At 46.9% G+C, this 19,971-nt stretch overlaps 1 protein-coding gene across 1 annotated transcript in view; it reads left to right on the top strand.

The window, feature by feature from the left end:
- ADAMTS17 (ADAM metallopeptidase with thrombospondin type 1 motif 17) overlaps positions 1 to 19,971 on the top strand; it is a gene marked incomplete at its 5' end in the record, with an annotated part of 251,800 nt that overhangs the window by 124,921 nt on the left and 106,908 nt on the right. Inside the window, 3 exons of the mRNA XM_006020100.3 lie at positions 8,622 to 8,723; positions 10,865 to 11,010; positions 17,948 to 18,114. Of these exons, the coding sequence (XP_006020162.1) occupies positions 8,622 to 8,723; positions 10,865 to 11,010; positions 17,948 to 18,114 (415 nt within the window). The remainder of the gene's footprint in view (positions 1 to 8,621; positions 8,724 to 10,864; positions 11,011 to 17,947; positions 18,115 to 19,971) is intronic.

The following is a 19,971-nucleotide window of genomic DNA, read 5'->3' as shown; positions in this document are numbered from 1 at the left end:
CATGGGGCAGCCACACGGCTCATACGGGGAGTGCAGGGGGAGGGGGTCCCACCGCTACGTGCACGCCCGGGGCAGGCATGGGAGACATGTGCCCCCCAGATCTGTGTGTGGGGTGAGGGAAGGCTGCTGCTGTGGGCTGGGCCCGGGGGACGGGGGGGGCAGGGGCGGCACTCAGAGTGGGTAGCAGTGGCTCTGGGACTGGGGCTATGGGATGGATTGTGGCCACCCCAAAATTCGCCGTAGTCCCCCTCCCAGCACCGCCTCCACCCAGCCCAAGCGCAGTCCTGCCCTAGTCGCCCCCCCCGGAAGAGCCTGGTGCTGCCCCCAGCGGCAACCCACCCTGCCCTCGCCCTGTGCACAGATCTTGGGGTGGGGGGGACATGCCCCTCATGGCTCCCCTGGGGGTGTGCGTAGCAGCAGGATCCATGCCCCCCGGATGAGCCACTTGTGGCTATGTCCCACGCTCCACCCTGCCCCAGCTGGGCAGGTTCTGCTCCGGCTCCAGCCCCGGTCCCTCCCTCACCATGGGGGCCTCAATCTGCCTCCTCCCGCACCTCCCGCCCCCACAACAGACTTACCAATGGATGCTGCTCTGCGAGCTGCCGGGCTGGCTGCTTGCATGCTTAGCTGCACGCATGCATGCAGCATTTATCGGCGACTTTATTGCCCACATCAGCCAAAAAAGCCGATTCCCAATAATGTCAATTTTCCATTTATTGGTGCTGATATGATACAGACTGCTGTATCAGTACACCTCTATACATACAAGGAGATAAGTTTATTTTGCAGGGGAGCCATATGTTGCTAGCCAGATAGCGATGTATAAAGCTATGTGTCTCCAAAGACTAAGTTCAGCACAACCTCATTCATGTCTGCTGCATGTGTTTTCTTAGGTGTCCCATGATAGAACATGGCAACAGATTATGCAGAACTTACTTCCCACGTAAAGGGTTTTCAAGAGGCTGGAGAAGCATCTCCCTGGGAAGGGTTAGGATCAGCAAGTTCTTTATACAGAAAGTTGGACTAGATGATTAAAAAATGATTTAAAAAAATCTAAGAAATGACTGTGTTGAATTCAGGCTTTTCTACAACTAAAATAGTATCGCTGGAAAGTAGGTAACTCTCAAGATCCTCTCATACTCCGTTATCCTTTTACTTTTTATATGCTTTCTCAGTATGCGGTAGTTCTCGTCTCACTCATAGATGCAACTCGAGTAATCAATGAAAGCAATGGCGTCATCAAACCCTAGGGGCAGGTGGACTCCGTGGCAGCTCTTCATGACTGGGGGAGTGCGTCTTTTGGAATAATTCCTTTTCAGGTATCTGAAAAAGTCTTTTCCTTGTGCCTTTGTGGTGCAGCACAAAAAAGATTTGATCTGTTCAGGAATATAAATCACAAATGTGGGAGTTTTCTGGTGTGGTGGTTGATTTTGATGAAATGCAGACTTAGCATGTCCCCGTCAATACTGGAAGGCTCTCAGCTTCCCCACAGTTTCTCCTCCTTACTTCTATATCAGCCATTCTCATTTGTGATTTCTTTCCCCCTTACTCTGTGCAGGACCTATGACTGATCTCTTTTCAGTACCAGCTGTAGAGGAAGCTCTAGAGGTTACTCCTTATGTGTTTATCCCAGCTCCATCATTGATTTGCCTTGTTGTCTTGGGCAACTTAGCTCAGTCCATATTTTCAAAACTGGCTCCCAGTTATGGAAGTTTCTACTGTTCACTGCAAACCTCCAGATCTAACTAATATCAGGGAGCAATGGAGCTGGTCAGCCCCTCTGGTTATATCAGTCTGTAAGTCATTCACAGTTTAGGGACAACAGTTGAAAGTGTTGGCCCTAATTTCTGTGCATCTGTTTTCTCACCTGTAAAACAGCTTAGATAATTCCTACCTTACAGGCATGTTGAGAGGATTAATGACTGTACATCCAGTACTTTGAAGAGGCAAAGTGCTATCTATGTAAGTTCTTAGTGTATTATTACAGTATTGTATTTAATTGGTGTTAATTGAAATTTTGCACAGGGGTGCATTAGTGCGCATAATTAGATACATGCCATGCCAAAACCTGGGCAAAATTAGAGGGATCTGATGCTTCATTGCAAACCAGTCTATTTAAAAAACATTCTCCCTGTGTATATCTTCTTTTGTTCCTCTTCCTTAGGGATATTTACTCTTTCTTAGTCCTTCTCTGTAATCCCCTCTCTTTGATGGCAAAATTGGTTTCAAAGAGTTTAAATCCAGTGCCAAAAATCAGCAGCAGTTGTTTCCAGTGGCCAGTAGACAGCAGGAGCAAATTAATTCTCAAGAGAATGAATTCTTTCATTCTTCACAAATCCAGGGCAGGTGGTAGCAAATGCAGACAGGGATGCAATTACTGCACGATTCTTTCTAATTTGGAAAGATATCCTCATGAACTGTGGTATACAGATATGCAATGAAGAGATCATTTATGGTTTTGATCCTGTAAGCTTCTGGGATGGTTCTGAAGGTGCTGCCCGCCTGCGCCTCTTATGGACTGTCCCTGGGAACTACCTGTGATCATAAATCAAATTTCCAATTCCAGTCCAGGGTGGCCAACGTGTAGCACTGGCTCTGTGGATGCAGGGAAAGCAGTGGATGTGATATACCTTGACTTTAGCAAGGCTTTTGATACGGTCTAAGTGCTGGCTGGGCAGCAGCTCTGCAGAACCAGGACCTGGGGGTGACAGTGGACAATAAGCTGAATATGAACCAGCCGTGTGCCCTTGTTGCCAAGAAGGCTAACGGCATCCTGGGCTGCATTGGTAGAAGAGTAGCTAGCAAATCAAGGGAAGTGATTATTCCCCTCTATTCAGCACTGGTGAGGCCACATCTGGAGTACTATGTCTAGTTTTGGGGGCCCCACTACAGAAGGGTTGTGGATAAGCTGAAAAGAGTGCAGCGGAGGGCAAGGAAAATAGTGAGGGGACTGGGGGACATGATTTCTGAGGAGAGGCTGAAGGAACTGGACTTATTTAGTCTGCAGAAGAGAAGATGGAGAAAGGATTTGATAGCAGCCTTCAACTCCCTGTAGGGCAGTTGCAAAGAGGATGGAGCTGGGCTGTTCTCAGTGGTGACAGATGACAGGACAAGAAGCAATGGGCTCAAGTTGCAGCAAGGGAAGTTGAGGTTGGACATTAGAAAATCTCTCTCACTGGGAGGATGGTGAAGCACTGGAATGGATCACCTAGAGAGGTGGTTGGATCTTCATCTTTGGAGGTTTTTAAGACCTGGCTAAACAAAGCTTTGGCTACAATTACCTAGTTGGGGTTGGTCCTGCTTTGAGCAGGGGGTTGGACTAGAAGTGACCTCCTGAGCTCCCTTCAACCCTCATTGTCTATGATTCTGTGTGTGCCACAAGTGGCTTCTGTGCATGGCAGGTAGCAGGGTGGGGAGGTGGCAGGGAGTAGAAAGCAGAGCATTAGATCAAACAGAGGAAGGGGGTTGAAGTGTCACCTAAGCGGGGGCTCAATTTGTCCTATACCTGCCAAAAGTTTGGCCCTCATTCTTCCAGTCCATTGCCTGACAAGGGAGAGCTGGCTAATCTGATGCTGCTTCCTCCTCGTGTCTGGCTGCTGTAGTGATTTAAAGAAGTTAACAGATTACTTTGCTGTGTTACACGATGGTCACAGCAGGTCTCATAGTAACTCACAGAGAGCAGGGATATTCTACCTAAATTAATCCTGTTATTTAGAGACAGTCCATGCCGTGAAAAAGTTGGAGACTGTGCAAAAGTGTGAATGTGGAGGATCTGCATTAGGGTTTCTGTGTTTGTCTCCTGAAGGCTCTCTTTGTTCTTACCCTAAAGCTCAGCTAACGCAGGAGGAATGAATTTGCGGGTGGGTGCAACCAGCCTTAGCGTTTTGAATCGAAAAAATGCAACTTTCCAACATGCCACAATGGGACCATTCCACAAGTTCACTATGTCTTTACTAAGATTTCAGTTCGGTAGGTGGGTCAATACTGGCCTCACCCCCTAAAACATTTTGGTTTTGACAAATCAACGTTTCCCACTAAGAAAATATTTTGTTGGAAAATCCCTGCCCCAGTCCTCATGGTTTTACATTCAAAGATGCTGTAGGGAAGACTTTGTTTCGCAGGCAGAGACCTGCCTCTCAAGTGCCGAATGCTGAATTCGCAATTAAATAGTAGCACAGCTCTTTTGATAGCCTCTTCTCTATCAATCTGTGCTCTAAATTGCCAGTGAAGTATACAAGCCCCCTTCCTTTCATGTCTTGCCATTTCTCACTTTGATATTCCCCAGGAGCACTGAATGCCGATGATTAGATAATGAGGGTTTTTGTTTGGGTTTTTATTTTAGCTGAAGAGGATATAAGACCTCTTTTGAAATGAGCTATTAACTTAATGAAACGTCTTGGGAATCTGCAGCACCAAAGCTGACGGTTTAATCTTTGTCTGGGTATCTGTATGGTATACAAAGGCGAGGGGCTGCACTAACAAGTCTTTATGCTTTGTAGTGGGATGGGAGTCAAACGCAGAACTGCAGCATTAGTCACCAGATTTTTCTATAACAGTTTCCTGCAATATGCTTCGCATTTAGTATCAGGAGTTGAAAGCAAGGATGCTATAAAACCCTATGCTTTCCATGCCTCGGTGCTGTGGAATTTCACAAAGGTGGTGTTGATCATGCAGAGATTTTCTTTGTATTTATCTCCATAAGACTGTGTGTGTGTGTTTGACTGTTTGCACCCATCTCATCCTTCCCTGATATGTAGTTGTCTACACTGCTCACACACACACCCCTCTCTGCACTTAGCTATTCCCATTCATTCCCTAAGGGCATACATAGTAGTTTAGCACATTGCATTGGTTGTGTTAATTGCCTACCACACTCGCAGGCTATGGAGGGGTTCTGGCTGGCAACTCAAAGTGTATGTAAGGCTGCTTGAATTTTTATGACTTTCTCCCCCCCACACTTTCATCTGTCTTCTTTTGCATTGCAGCACAGTATTTAAGCCCATGTAATTTACACAGATAGAAAATCCAAAGCTCAAGCTTGGATCAAAATAAGGTGCAGATGCTTAACAGTGAGGTTAATTAATCCATCAAACAACTTGGGAACACAGGGATTGAACAAGACCACCCCAGTCATTGAGCCCAGTGTAGCATAACTGCACACAACCAGATAAGAGATGTTTGTTCCAAGGGGGCCCACAGAAACATCCGTTTTGGCTCTCCTCACACCTCCAGCCCATAGGGCATGTTGTAACAAAGATCCTTGGCAGATGTTAAAATAATGGAGTGATCGGGAGCTGAGGAATTTTATGCCCCATCCCCAGTATTGTATGTCCTGCCATGTCAGATGTGTAAAGCAGGACCCGTGATGTTGGGGAGGGGGCATAAAATTCCTCAGATCCTAATTGTATGACTACTGGGACTGAACTGGAACTTCATGGTTGCCCCCACCCTGATCAAGTAGGGAACAGCTGAATCTCAGACCCTGGATGCCTTGGGATCAGATTTGGGGTATCCCCAGGCTGATGCAGGCAATCAGCTGATTGTTGGCATCGCCCCAGGACAGCCCTGGGTCTGGGTCACATGCCACACATTCAATTCAAGGTGTCCTACAAATGAGCTACAAAGGTGTTCCACGTTGTATATGTCCCTTTGCATGTGGAACACCTTTGTGGCTGGGTTTCCATTTCAAGGCACCATAAATTAGTTGAACGTGTGTCATGTTGCAGTTTATGGCATCATTAACCTGTGATGCTATAAATGTAATGTCTGCCAGGGCCCAAACTAGGATCTTTGGAGGAAAAAAATCTCAAGTTTCCTAGGGATAGACTGGACTTTTCTTCACATCAAATCAAAACCGAGTATCTTTTCCAGAAGAGAGAGAACTCATCCAGAACCCATATGTTCAATGCAGGGATCATTGGGTAAACTGCTCTTGTCTACAGTATACAGAAGGCAGGCTGAGATGGTAAAGCTGTGTACCTATCAGCTGCCAAAAGCCTGGTATATTCAGAGTAATGCATATGTGTTTACATTCAAGCCTGCCTTTCCTTTCAGCTAGCAGTCGGAAGACGCTAGTACAGATATTGCTCTGGTAACATCTGTGGCCATCTAAGGAGAACAGTGAACCTGTTTTGGCTCTGCGTCCTTGTTCATAGAGCACCCATGCTGCATAGTAAAGGGTCTGTTTATAAACAGCTGATAAAGGATTAATAGATGTTTTAATAAATGGCTAATCAATGGTTATAGAGTTTGACATAGGACCATTGATGGACTGTTGATAGGTCCATTATAACTGGCTCCTATGTACATCTGACACCTACCAGTGCAGTTTTGCCGGTGTAGTTTTACAAAGGTGGGGGGCGTTCAAGTTGGAGTATCTGTCAAGTTATATCAGTTGTCGGGCTGTCCGTGTGTGCTGGCTCCTTGGTGACGGTGGTGCAAAGACACAATACGCCGACGTAAACGTGTCATGTGCCCAGCCCTGGAGTTCTGCGTTTGGCTTCCTCGGTGGCCTCTTGCAAGTCATATAACTTAGTATACCCATCTGTAGAATGCGGATGCTACCTTTACCTCGTGTCACAAGCATTAACTGTTGTTTTGTGTGAAGACTTCAGAAAAAGTGCTAATTTGCAACACTAATTAGTAAGAAGAACAGCAGTCTTTGGGCTTTCTACTATTTCCCAGAAGCCCAACTTGGTAGGGGCAGCACAGATGTTCTGAAAACTCTTTGATGCACCGTTTTTACACGGGTTTCCTTGATGGCAAATGCGTCGGTTACTGAATCAGGCCTTCCTTTCTCATAAAGAGTCTTTTGCTTTCAGTGGTGCAAAATCCTTTCCAGAGGAAAATGAGATAAAGCAGACTGCAGATACTGCTGGGATCATCAGTTTATTTCAGCCCTTCCTACATCATCACTCTCGATGTCAGGATTCCTCTCTTCCACACCTTCTGCCCGCTGGGTCTGTTTTATAGAGATACATCAACATGTGTGTACACAGCACACGTGCACACGCGCACTCTTACATTACATGGTGGAAGAGCCATAAGGTTAAAGTGTGTTGATTCAAACTATTTAATGAGGTGCAGTAAATCTTGACAAGACCAGCTGGCACTGGAGTCGAGCTTCTCATCTTTTTACCATTACGTTGAAACGTGAACAATAGTGGAAAGAAATGTAGCCCTTTTTTTTTTTTTTCTATTCCCCGCTATGCAAATATATAACATTGTATTGAAATCATCCACTTATATGGGATGCAGAGCAGGGTGGATGGTATGGAAAATGTGAATGCTCTAAAGGCCTCCCTTTCTTGTTCTTTTTCTCAAATTCTGCAAGCGTTATTGATATGACAGGTCACGCAAGCATGGTCAGCATTAATATCCCTATAACGTACATCCATCGAACAGAGCAGTCGTGTGCTAATGGTATCCAGAACGCGCTTTGAGCCTGGTGGCAAGATGCTTCCATCTCGAGCCCTTTTCCTCTGCTCTCTCTTGTCTTCTCAGTTCCCTTTTCTCTAATGTACCAGATTCGAACTGCTTCTCTGCACCATCAAAGCCCTCGAACATCACCTCTGCCTGGATCTCTGCTGTTTTGTATCTTTTCTCTTGGCTTCATCAACCATAACCCCCTGTCCGTTTCTTTCCCAAGTGCCTTCAGGCTGTATTGGTCTAAGGACACAGGCAGACAAGGTTCTTTGGGTAAACGTGATATCTTTTATTAGACCAACTCTACAGTTGGAAAAATTATTCTGTGCAAGCTTTCCAGGTACAAAACACCCTTCTTTGGGCACAGGGAGAATGTAGACAACTTTTATTAGACAACTAGTCTACGCTCTCCCTGTGCCCGAAGAAGGGTGTTTGTACCCAAAAGATCACACAGAACAATTTTCCAATTATATAGTTGGTCTAATAAAAGATATCACATATACCCAAAGAACCTTATCTGCCTTCAGGCTGTATGGCATTCATCCCCCAAATACATGCTTTTTCAGCTTCCTCCATGTCTATCATGGGAAATTCTCTACTTGTGATGGCTAGATGGAGGCTTAGCAGGAACTTTTTATCTGTACTATATTTTATTTATTTGCAGTCGCTTAGAAAACCTCTGACCATATTTTCTGGTGCGTAGGTGTCAAATGAAGATGCATCTAATATATGCAAAGTTACCTAATGAAAAATAATGGAAATAATTGCAATAAACATTTTGACAAAAAATTAAGTAGATGTATGCTAAACATTTCCTTCCCCAGAATGTTATCCTTGGTGGTGGGGAGTGTGCATTTTACACACTGGAAAATATGGTAAGCGAGTCAGTAATCCAGGTGTGCTTGTAGCACCGTGCCAGTCTTGTGCTTCCTCATACACTGATCTTCTAGCAAACCTGCTTTATTCCAATTAAAAGAAATCAGTTTAATCATCACCCTTTTTTTCTGGTAGCCACATCCATTGTTCCCACATATGTTACTAGCCCCACTGTTTAATGCCAGCTTCTTAAAAATAATTGCTTACTCCAAACCCAACCATATGCCTCTGGATTCACATGAGAGAGGTGGACAGAGCTTTAGCAGAATATCTCATAATGACAGAAGTAGTAACTATCCTTTGTTGCTTTGCGATTGCAGCATTTGATGTGTGCTGGGCTCTGGTGTCTGGTGGAAGGAGATACATCTTGTAAAACCAAGCTGGACCCACCTCTGGATGGCACCGAATGTGGCGCAGACAAGGTAAGCAGAGCGTCCTGCAGCAACTGCTTTGGCTTTTGTAACCTTGGCTATGGGATAATGTTGCCGAGATGTCCAGTGTTTACTGGAAGCCTTGCATTTCATTCTGATAAGACTAAGCAAGCTGTTCAGTTAACAGCTGGATCAGATGTGAATATTTTCCTTGTCTGTTGTTTCCACTGCGGTAGGCTCTGGAAAAACCCACGAGAAAACAAGGCCCTGTTGTGCTCAGCTCTGTACAAACCAAAAGGAAAAAAAGGCTGTCCTAGTCCCAAAGAGCTTACAATGTAGAAGGCACCTACTAGGTATGTCAGAGAGTTTTCTGCCTCGGTGACCTCCATTCATTTCAGCAGGACAGGCTAGCACAGTAGGCACATGAGTTAAGGCAGCAAAGAGTCTGAGACATCGGGGAGCAGGTGTATGCAGAGAAACCATTTGAAAGACCAGAAGGACAAAAGCCAAGAGTGATTCTGGATTTGCCCAGGGGAGTTTTGAATACCTGTTCAGATGGTATTTTCTTTTCCTTTCAGACCCCTTTCCTAGGTTTTTTTCTAGAATTACCAAGCTTCATGGGCTTAGCCAAACAGCTGGGACATATTCAAACTTTCCAAAATTCAGTGTGGTGGCAGAAATGACTAACAATATGAAAACTCCTTTTTTCAGCCAGTCCCCTCTGTGTGTCAGGTGCTCCCCAAATAACCATCATCCAGGATGGAGCATTTTGCGGTATGTAGACGTTACAGGTCACAGTGTGTCACCTACTGAGGGAGAGTCATTTTGTTAGCATCATCAAGGAAAGCATATATGTTAACTAAAAAATTAAGCATATTTAAAAAAAATGAATTATGAATTCTTTGATGCTGACTCATTAGCACAGCGGGCTGCTTTGCTGGGCAAACCTTACTGTACTGTATTCCAGCTAAAGCAAGGCAGTCAACCTTTGCAGCTTGTCTAAAGGACTTGTTAGACAGTCATTTTGGGCAGCTCCTGGAGCTCTTAACCCCTGGCCGGTCTGCACATCAACACTTTAAAGTGGTTTTAAGCACTCATTTTGCACCTTAAAGTTACACCACTCCGGGGCAGGGCTGTCTATGATCCGCACTACCCAGCTCCTGTTCCATTTAGGTGCAGCCGTCCCCCGCAGATGTGCTGCCCAAGTTGAAGTCCTCCAGGATCCCAGGATCTCTCACAGCTCTGCCCGTAGAGCAGGGATAGAAACCTGTCCTGGCTCACAGCTGCAGCTCCTAGTCCTGCCCCTGCTCACCAGGCCTCTAGCGACAAGTCAGAGCTGTGCAGGCGGGGGGACAGTCAGAGAAGGTTTCTAGACTAAGCATGACTGCTCCAAACTCGAGCCAGCACTAACACTGATCAATATTTGTGCAGCCCAGCATAAGGTGCAACAACGCCCTAACTCACCTCGGTGCTGACCCTGCAACTGCGGATGCCATCCCTTCCCTCCTTCCCCCCCATGCACTTCTGCTCAGCATACCCAGAGTCAACAGGCGAATGGGTGTGCCCGGCTTCTAACAGCGCACAACCCCGTGCCATGCTCAGGCTCTGTCCCCAGTGTGCTGCTAGGCACATGCCCAAGATCCCTTCATGGTAGCTTCAGCGGCTCATTCTGGGGCTTTGCACAAGGAGCAGAAGCAGCAGGTGTATCATGCTTTATGGGGATGGTCCCAGGTGTGTCACAGCATAAGCTGGGTGCAACTCCTACTGGAGTCAGCGTGGTTGTATGGGAACAAACCTCAAATGTCCAGAAATGTATGCATGGAGCACTCCCTAGCATTGATGATGGTGTTACGTTGGGGTATGATTTCTTGAACCCACTTTCTTCAGAGAGGGTTAATGGAAGTCCTAGCACTTGTCTGACCTAGACAGTTTTCTGTATTATGGTGCAAGTTCCAGCAGGAGGTTCAGTCATGTTACCGGTGTTACTAAAGACAAATATCCCTTTGGTTTAAACAGGCTGAGGAAGAAGCTCGCATTTCCATATTTCACCTTTTTTTTTCTTCCCTCCTGCCGTAAGCCCTGAATCTCCAAACACTTACACTTGCATTTCATTCCACCCTTGCCAGCCTTCCTGCTAACTCCGCAGGAAGGTGTCCACTGGACCATGCTGTGCTAACACCGTTGCATTTCAGTGGTGCCGAGCTGGGGAATGCGTCAGCAAGACTCCCATCCCCGAGCACGTGGACGGAGACTGGAGCGTGTGGAGCCAATGGAGCATGTGCAGCAGGACGTGTGGCACTGGCGTCCGGTTCAGACAGCGCAAGTGTGACAATCCCCCGTAAGTCTTCCTCTCTTGGTGGCTTGTGAACGTACAGCATGTTGAGAAACCTTGCTCCAGCGGAGCGGAAAGGGAATAGGGATGGAGCAGGCCTGAGTAACGCGAGCTAAGTAACGGGGGCATGCAGAGTCACTAGCACAGTGATAACTGGTGGCATGGACAAAATACAAGTCATATGTGAAGGACCAAACACATTTGCGGAGCATTTTTGGAAGGACACGATACATAGTAGAAATGGCCTTTATTAACAACAAACTGCAAGGACATGCCCATGTGGTACATGGGCACATAGCTGCCCTGTTTGGATTTTTTTTTATCAGGAAAGAGATGTCATTATTCACTCATTTCCCTACATGCTGATGAACGTTGACTGCATTTCTGTAATGTCCAGGCTTGATTTTAACCAGCTCTGTTTTCCTCCACGAGGGACCAGGATGGCTTATCTTTTATCAGTTACAGCTGCTCGAAACTCCGCTTAGCCACACTGCTGACCAAACCTTAAATCCATCTATTCATCATCCTCTTCCTTAAATTGCAGGAATTGCTGCCTCCAAGATTGCACGTGGATTTGAAAATTCTTTTGCTCGCATACGTTCTTGGCTGGGGATACGCACGTGATCTTCCTTCGCTTTATATTCCTGGCTATCTCCCATGTTCCTCTGCAGCTGGTTTATTCAGTGTCCAAAACTATTGGCCAGGGGATTTATTTATTATTTTTTTCATATATATTTGGTCTTGGGCTTTTTTTTTTTTTTTCTTGCTGGAATTTGTGTTGTTGCCAGATGACTTTTGGGCCTGTTGGGACTATCAGTATTTTGAAAGCAGTTGCTTGACTTGCTTGATTTGGCTTTGCCTCCTGTAATTTGTGAGACTGCTTGCATGGATGCCCTGGGATGGATCGCAAGGGAGAGTGATGCTACCCAGTTTGCATACACTAATTTTAGAGCCACGCTGCCTTCCTTACTTGCCCAGATCTCAGTGGTATGTTGGGGGAGGAGGGGCATTGGAAAGAAAAAACGCTAAGGTGAGATTCTCCCTCCTGCTCTATCCTCTTCATGCCATACAAAAGGACCAGAGAGCCGTAAAGAAACACAGCTCCAGCCATGGGGGATTTCTTTGGACCAGACGTTGTATAGAATAGCTATGAGGCTGTCCACAGAGGACCTTACAGGTGACACTGTGAGTGTGCAAGGAGCTGGTTGGGTTAAAAGAGTGCCATGTTGGGGAGCTTCCAGGCAGCACTGGAGCCTATAGGGAAATTAAACTAAGGATCAAGGTAAAATAACCCCTGCCTGGGTTCAGCTCAGCCATTCCAGGGGCTTTGTTCAGCTGCTTGAATATCCCAAAACTGGGAGAGTGCAAAGGTGGCTTCAAGCCACATCAGTCATGCCCTTCCTTGCAAGACTTGAGGGAGATGCTGCCCAGAATCTCCCTCTCAGAGGTTGGACAGACAGGAGCATCATGACGGCAATGTCATAGGGTGTGGGGAATCTGGCAAAGGGAGGCACGCAGCAAGCTTGCAGAAGACCAGGGAGGGTGTGACTGTCTCTTGATTTTCCCCTGCATCTTTGACCAAGATTCCCCCCTGCATCCAGTAGGAAGGTAGCCATGAAGTTGGGACTTTGAAATACTTTTAAAATCAGAGCCTCTTCTTGGGCGACAGACCTCTGGGTACTTTATTCCTGGCCTGAACAGGAACAAAACTCAGTGCATAATCCCTGGTGTAGCAGATGTAAGTTCTGTCCATCTAGTCTGTCTGTCTGCCTTTATCCACTGAGGGTAAACATTGTAGATGTCACATCTGTATTTTATAACCTGATCAAATAGGAGGTAGTTGCACATTAATGCACACACCCCACTGCTATTTGACAAAGCAGAGGTACGACTGCAGGTTTTTGTTGTGGATCCAGTGCTTGGGAAATGCCTTTCCCAGCTGGCAGTGGAAGTCTGTGTAAGGTTTCATGCTTCTGTGATGAAGCAGCTGAACGCTCCTAAACCTGTAATACTGGACCCCATTCGGTTTCAGGAGGCACGCTCATTTTATTCCTTAATTAGAGGAAGAGCACCTCAACATTTCTTAGCCTCCCATTTCTCAAGGCACGAAGTTTCTTCAACTCCTGTTGAGTAGGCTGGAGCTGGGGTGCTCTGGGCACCTTGGTATCTTAACACATCTGCCTGTTACTATACTATGACACCAATAATAAGAGCTGCCAGCTTTAATTCCCTATCAGTTGACTCATAAAAAAAAGCCTCTCATACATTAGTGACATTTTGAGATTAAAGCCAGAACCACTGCTGACAAAAGTACAGTAAATACAGCTCCTGCTGTGTCTGGCTTTCCACTACCATCAGCACAATATCCTGCTGTCCAGCAAGACAGATGTGTCACTAGATGTTATGCGTTCAGCCCTTCCTCCTCTCCCTCTCTTTCTCCCTTGCACACACTCTACATCTTTTTGCCACTTGCTTTGCAAGAAGCCATATAGTCTTGGCTGAAACCAAGACTCGTATATTTGATGTGCTGGAGTGAACATAGGATCCAAGCAGAAAGAAGCTCTGCTTCCTGTTTATAATCACCAGGGCTGAGCATCCACAGCATACTGTGCATGTCAGCGAGCCGAAAGCACCAGCCATGAGTCCTCTCGGAGGACTTCTCAGTCACGCCCAGCACATCTGCTGCCGCTGACATGTCTGCTGCAGACAAGAGGTGTCAGCAGTGCAAACAGACACTGGTTACAACCATTCCCCGGGTGACAGTCTGTAATGTTGTCATATCATTGGGGATCAGTGTTTCCATTTAACCATCACAAAACTGGTTTTCAAAGTTTATGTGGTCGCTGTAAAAACCCCCAATCTAGGCTGAAATTTGGCATTTACGTTCCATGTGCAGAAATGAACGCTTCCAAATACTTTCTTTCCTACACAGGGCCTCCTTACGGGGGGATTCACAGAAGTTTAGGGCTGGAAGGGACCTCGTGAGCTCATCAGGTCCAGCTAGGAAAGACTGCTGGGGTCAAATAACCCCAGCAAGGTGTGCATCCAGTCTCCTTTTGAAGATCTCCATGGTAGGTGCCTGCACCACCCACACTGGGAGTATAGTCCAGAGTCTGGTCACATGAACCATGGAAAAGTTTTTCCTTATATTTAGTCTGAAACCTTCTAGGAGTTTATAGCCATTGCTCCTGGTTTTCCCCTGGGGCGCTTTGGTAAATAATTGTTCACCTGGCCCCTGCTGTTCTCCCCTGATATATTTGTTAGCTGCCACCAAATCCCCCCAAAGTGAACTTTTCAACCACCATTGACTTTTATAAGCCAGGAGGGTACTCATCACCGGCAGGACGCTTTGTGTCAGGAGCAAATCTAATGGCTGAGACCCGATTATGCAGCCAGCCTTTAAATAAGTCCCGTTAACCTCAGGGAGATGACTCACGTTAAGAGCTGATGCTGGATCAAACCTATGGTTTCTACTCAGCATAGGGACTTATTAAGTTGTTCATTTGAGTAATAATAAAAAAAGTTTTTAGGATAAACTTCCCTGCTGCTAGGAACAGGAATTTGGCTGGAGTTGCCTTTCGATAGCTATCCACTGAAGGACAGGAAGGAAATGACTTGAATCTTTTTCTGCCAATCTGCCCGAAGAGACGAAATTGCCCCAGTGAGGGAGCGTTAGGAAAATGTCTAAAAGAAATTGAAATGCATGGACATGGGTGGCGGTTTTGATCGCTCGCAATGAAGTGAAGCACATTCGGCCAGGCTCTATCATTTCTCCCCATCATACTCTCGGGAAGTGGAAACAAAAATAAATTTGCTCTGCAGGTGCGGGAACCTGCTGTTCAGCGAGCCTCCCGTTTTGCAGGGGTTAGGCACAACTGTGTAACATGAGTTTGACACAACCTCTGAAGAGGGTTCATAGCCCAAGCCTGACTTGCAGATGTCAGGTTCTGGGGATCCAGATGATATCTGCACGTGTGCAGTTGCCGTTTCTCCCTGTTCCTGACTGTTAATATGCAAATCTACAGAGGTGCACAGTGCGGAAGAGATATTGGCTGCATCTCCCTGTTGTATGCAGTGAACTTGTCTGGTTGCAAAACAGCATGTTTCTTTTGTCCTGGCTGCAACGGGATGGAAAGCACATCGGGGTCAGAGGACTTGGCATAGTAGAAATATGCATGTATTTCTCTTACACCTCTGCTACCGATGCCCTAGGTTACCCTGGGCAAATAACTTTGCCATGCTGTTCTTCAGTTTCCTCGCTTATAAAGTCTTACTAAAATGACTTGCTTTTCCTCTACCTGTGTTGTGAGGCTTAACTGAAGTCCTTTGAGACCCTAGGCTGAGATCAGTATTGCCCATTATTATCTTCTAGTTTTAAATCAAGCCCCTCTTTGTAATACGTTGTTCTCTCATCAACGGGGCAGTGGAAAAGAATACTTTTATGTTCAAAATGAAAACTTGTTAAGTAGCTTCTAATTTCAGGTGGATATGCGCGTGGGAGAAATGCAGAAAGACTTTTGTTGTATTTCCGTCTGCTTTCTTACCTTCATAAAGCCACCCTCTGGCATAGCGCCACGCACACTGTTCTTGCTGTGGGTTTTGAGTCATTGGTTTACAAGGGGGAAGGTACTTCAGAAAGAAAGAAAAGTATTCCTGAAAGGGAACAGGATGTGATAAACAGCAGTAGTATTACATGGCTTCAGAAATCCGCCTTTGTATTTTTAAGCAGTAGTATTTGCGAATACTTACTGCATTGTTCTGATTTTTAAGTCTGTGTGTTTTTCCTCCCCAAGAACCATAAAAATCACACTCGGCTTACATGTGAGGCTGACCTACCGTCGGGCCCCTGACATTCTTAACTTTCTGTACTTGCAGGATTTTTGTGCACGCAATAAAAATGCCAAGCCAGAAATGTTTTCAGTGCAATTTTATTTCAGTAGTTTTAGTACATTTGACCCTGTGGGTCATTTTCTGGCTGTTTGATTCTCCTGTGGGATTTTATAAGAACAGTAGCAGTTCAGGATCTTTATCTATAGTTATTGACTTACATTCAAGGGAAAGGACTGTTTTTCCTACAATTGAACCTCAAAATGTGAGGTCAGCTTATAATCAGAACAATGTGGTAATATTGGTGCTTGCAGTGCAAACTTCTACCTGAAAATTACCATCCAGTCTGTGGCATTTTGATAAATCTAGTAATATTGAGCATTTCTGTAGTGCCGTCTGTTCAGTGCACCTTACTGACATCTGAGTAATCTTCACACAGATGGGGAAACTGAGTCACTGATTTGCCTGCAGTCAAGAGAGAGTCTATTGGCTCTGGAGGGCCTAGCTCCCAGTCCAGCGTTCAGGCTGCTGCTGTAGTCTGTCTACTGTACCCTGTCAACTTGACCCCAGTGCAGTTTTTTTCTAAATTCATTCTCGTGGCGCAGCGCTGTACAAAGGACATAGACCTATTGAGGTGTGATGCATTGGAAGCAGTCAGGGGTGCATCCGGAGGGGGTGCAATGGCACGGCCCCACCCCACTTTTTGCCCATGTGGCATGCTCTGCCGCCAGGGACTTACTTTTAAGTCCTCTGTTCCCTGCTCTGCTCAGAGGCATGTCCCTTCCTTTTCCCTCCACTCCGTGTCCTGTCCTCTCCCGTTCCCCTTTTTCCCACCAGCTGCTGTTGCTGTCCCAGGGGCAAAGAGAGTTTGTGCCCCCCTCCAGCTCAACTACACAGGGCTTGACTCAGCCTGGGATAGTGTGGGTGGCACGGGACAGGCGCAGTCCCTCTCCCCGTGCCTGCACCCAGGCTGCCAGGAAACATCAGTGGAAAGCAGACAGAGACGAGGAGCCTGCCCACTGCTGCTGCTGTCCTGGGCTGAGCCCAGCCCCTGCACAGCCTGGCTGGAGCGGCTGTGGACTTCCCCTCATGGCTGGTGGGGAGGGAGGAGGAGAGAAGGGGGGGAATGGGAGGGCAGGGGAGGGGGTGCCTCTGAGCAGGGAGGAGAAGAGAAGGGGAGAATCCTTACATTTTGGGGATTAAAAAGTCCCCGGCTGCTGCTCCCCTGCACTGTCTGCCTGCCCCCAGGCGTGAGAGGCAGGTGCAGACTGAGTGCATCCACCCCTACAGTGCAAGTTAGTGCTCCTGCACCCCCGTTGTAACATCTGGATCCACCCCTGGAAGCACTACAGATGGAGCCCAGCTGCCTCCGACACCTGATGAAAACTGTACAGAGACTTAGAAGTTGGCTTGCGCCTGGTTTAGTTCAAATAACAAAAATCAGGCCTCGGTACCTGTACCGGGATCTGTCCTGAAACAGGAAGATATCAAAGGCTTCTTTTTCTCCCTTTGTTTCCGAGTCCCAAAGTCTGCCAAAGCACTTCACAAGTTCGTAGCTTCAGCCACCAGTAATACGCTGCCCGTTTTGGGGTGAAAGACAACAGCCGCTTTACAGGGCACTGCAGCGGTAGAAAACAGATGAGGACAGAAAGCAAAGAGGATAGATTGCAGCTGAAACTTCACTTGGCCGGAAGGAGTTACTTTCCCCGATCTGAATTCTGGCCAAAATAGAAGGGGTTAAACACTCTTGCTCTCCCAAGAAGTATCGCGGGCTGTTTAATGACCACAGTCCAGGAAAGCAGCATGTATCTTATCTAAAACATGTGCAGTATGGACAGTCTTGTTTGTATGCCGACAGTGCGCGTGCCTTGCAAGAGCTTGCTTTTTTTTTGGTTCCCAAGTGGCTGCTTCAGATAAATCGGTTAACCTTTCAGCTTGCCCTGCCTTCTTTGGGAGCTGCTGAGAGTACAGTTTGGCTCCAGTGCAGATTTCAGACAGGAACGACACAGCTCCTCCGAGCAAATGGATTGCCTCGTGCAGCGGAAGAGAAGTAATGACGTGGCTGTGGAGGCTTTTGCCACTTCCAGTGCTAACAGGTCTGTCTTTTCCTTTACAGCCCAGGGCCGGGAGGCAAGAACTGCCGCGGGGCGAGTGTGGAGCACACCGTGTGTGAAAATTTGCCCTGTCCTAAAGGCGTGCCCAGCTTCAGGGACCAGCAGTGCCAGTCTCACGAGAGATACAGCGCGAAGAAGAAAAGCCTCTTGACAGCTGTCATTGTGGATGGTAAATTCAAGAGCTTTCCTTGTAGTTCCTCACCATCCCTCCTCCACTGGTTTTAACCCCTTCTCCCTTTGTTCCACTTGCCCCCATATTTCTCAGCCGCACAATGCTTGGATGCCCACAGGCTGGCTGTGTGGGACACCCAACGGGAATCCCTAAATCTCACTGCCATCTTGTATCCCTCAGCAAGAGGCAGTGGGTCAGTGATGGCAAGGGCTGTCAGAGGTTGTGGAGCTAATTCAGCTGTCACTCATCTGCACAGGCAGGTATTTGGGAATATTTCCCATCAGCCTTGCCCTGGGAAACTGGGCACTAATTCACAACTCTCCTTGGAATGTTCCTTTTGTGCCCCTTCATAGCCCGTTGCAGCATGTTGCTCTTGAACAGTTTTCCTTTACTGCTTGAAAAATGATTCCCAAATGCTCAGGAATATGTGAGAGAGGATGGTAAATAGAAACAGCTCCTTTCACTGATATTTCTAAGAAATGTAAAAGGGCAGTTTCATGTCAGGTGATGATCTTGGGCCAAGCTGTATCTTTGATTGACACCTGGCAGCCTCAGTGTTAGCAGGAACCTAGGTTTCATCCCAGTATTATCAGGATCCTCATCTACTCTCGTTCATGGCACCCCTGTTCTGACATCCAGGGCTCTCATAGAGAGAAATCAATCAAGTCCACTTGCCATCTGCTATGGGGCAACAGGATGTTTGTGCTGAATTTGGCCTTCTCTCCCCCTCCCCACCCAGGCAGGACTCCAAGCAGAGAAGAAGGATGATGGGTTGATTCATGACAGCAATTTCTCAGCTGCCTCATGCTGGTAAAAGCAGAGCTGAGGGAGCTGTAGTCAACAGTCATCAGTCTTAGCTCATTCCTCATCCAAGCTGACAGCAGCGAGCTTCCTCCCCACAATCACAGCATCTACTGTTACTTATGCCAAAGAAGTCAGCCTGAGGATGGTACGGTGGGCCACATGCAGGTCTGGGGGAAGCAGCTGGAGACACACCAGGACTTGCTGGAATAAGAGAATATTCTGCAGACTTTGGGGATTCTTTTACCTAAATAACACATGTCTTGAACCCAGCCCCCATGGGGGTTTGTTTGAACGTGGTTAATCAATTAGCCTGGGGTTTTCCAAGGAGTGTACGGACACTCGATGCCAAGGCACTGTTGAAATACCCTAGCATGTGGACCCCTCCTACCCGCACTGGGGTTTTTGAAGAGCTCATGTGTTTGTGCTGATACATGACCCCTGCCCACTTGAAAGCTGCATAATTATGTTAACCCTGTTCCCTGGCTGAAAGATACTGCTGCAGGAGCATGGAAAAATGCATGATGGGGGTAGGGGAAATGCAGCATCACTGTTTGAAAATGAAGCCTAGGACTGTTTAGCCCACCACCAGGCAGCAAGGTTGGCAGAGGGAGAGCATCGCCAGAAGGTGAATGGCAGACGCTTGTCAGAGGTCTTTGAAATCTGTACTACCAGCATGGGGAGAGTCGGGAGGTCGCTGCCTCCCAAGGGGCACTAAGTACTGACTTACGTCCCTTCTCATGGGAAGAAGGTAGGTTTTTCAGGAGAAGTGTTTCTAAAAACCCTTCAGACACATCCCTCGTCTGAGCAAGAACTGATTCTCCTTCGCCGTTCCTCCTAGACTCCCCTGACCTCTGGACACTCTCTAGCCTGGTTCGCCTAATCCTGCCCTTGAGTGTTCATTTTATTACCTGCTCTCTCGCCCAATATGAGACCCATTAAAGTCAGTTGGGTGAGACATGCTGGCCTACAGCATCTGTCTCACCCTTTCCTGCCATCATGGGTGCATGTGGTCCTTTTTACAGCCCTTCCTAACCATGTAAGAATTACCCT

The sequence above is a fragment of the Alligator sinensis genome, unplaced genomic scaffold (genome assembly GCF_000455745.1).
Source record: "Alligator sinensis unplaced genomic scaffold, ASM45574v1 scaffold210_2, whole genome shotgun sequence".
Taxonomy (NCBI): domain Eukaryota; kingdom Metazoa; phylum Chordata; order Crocodylia; family Alligatoridae; genus Alligator; species Alligator sinensis.
The sequence above is the reverse complement of the archived record's forward strand: the minus strand, read 5'-3'. Positions and strand labels throughout refer to the sequence as shown.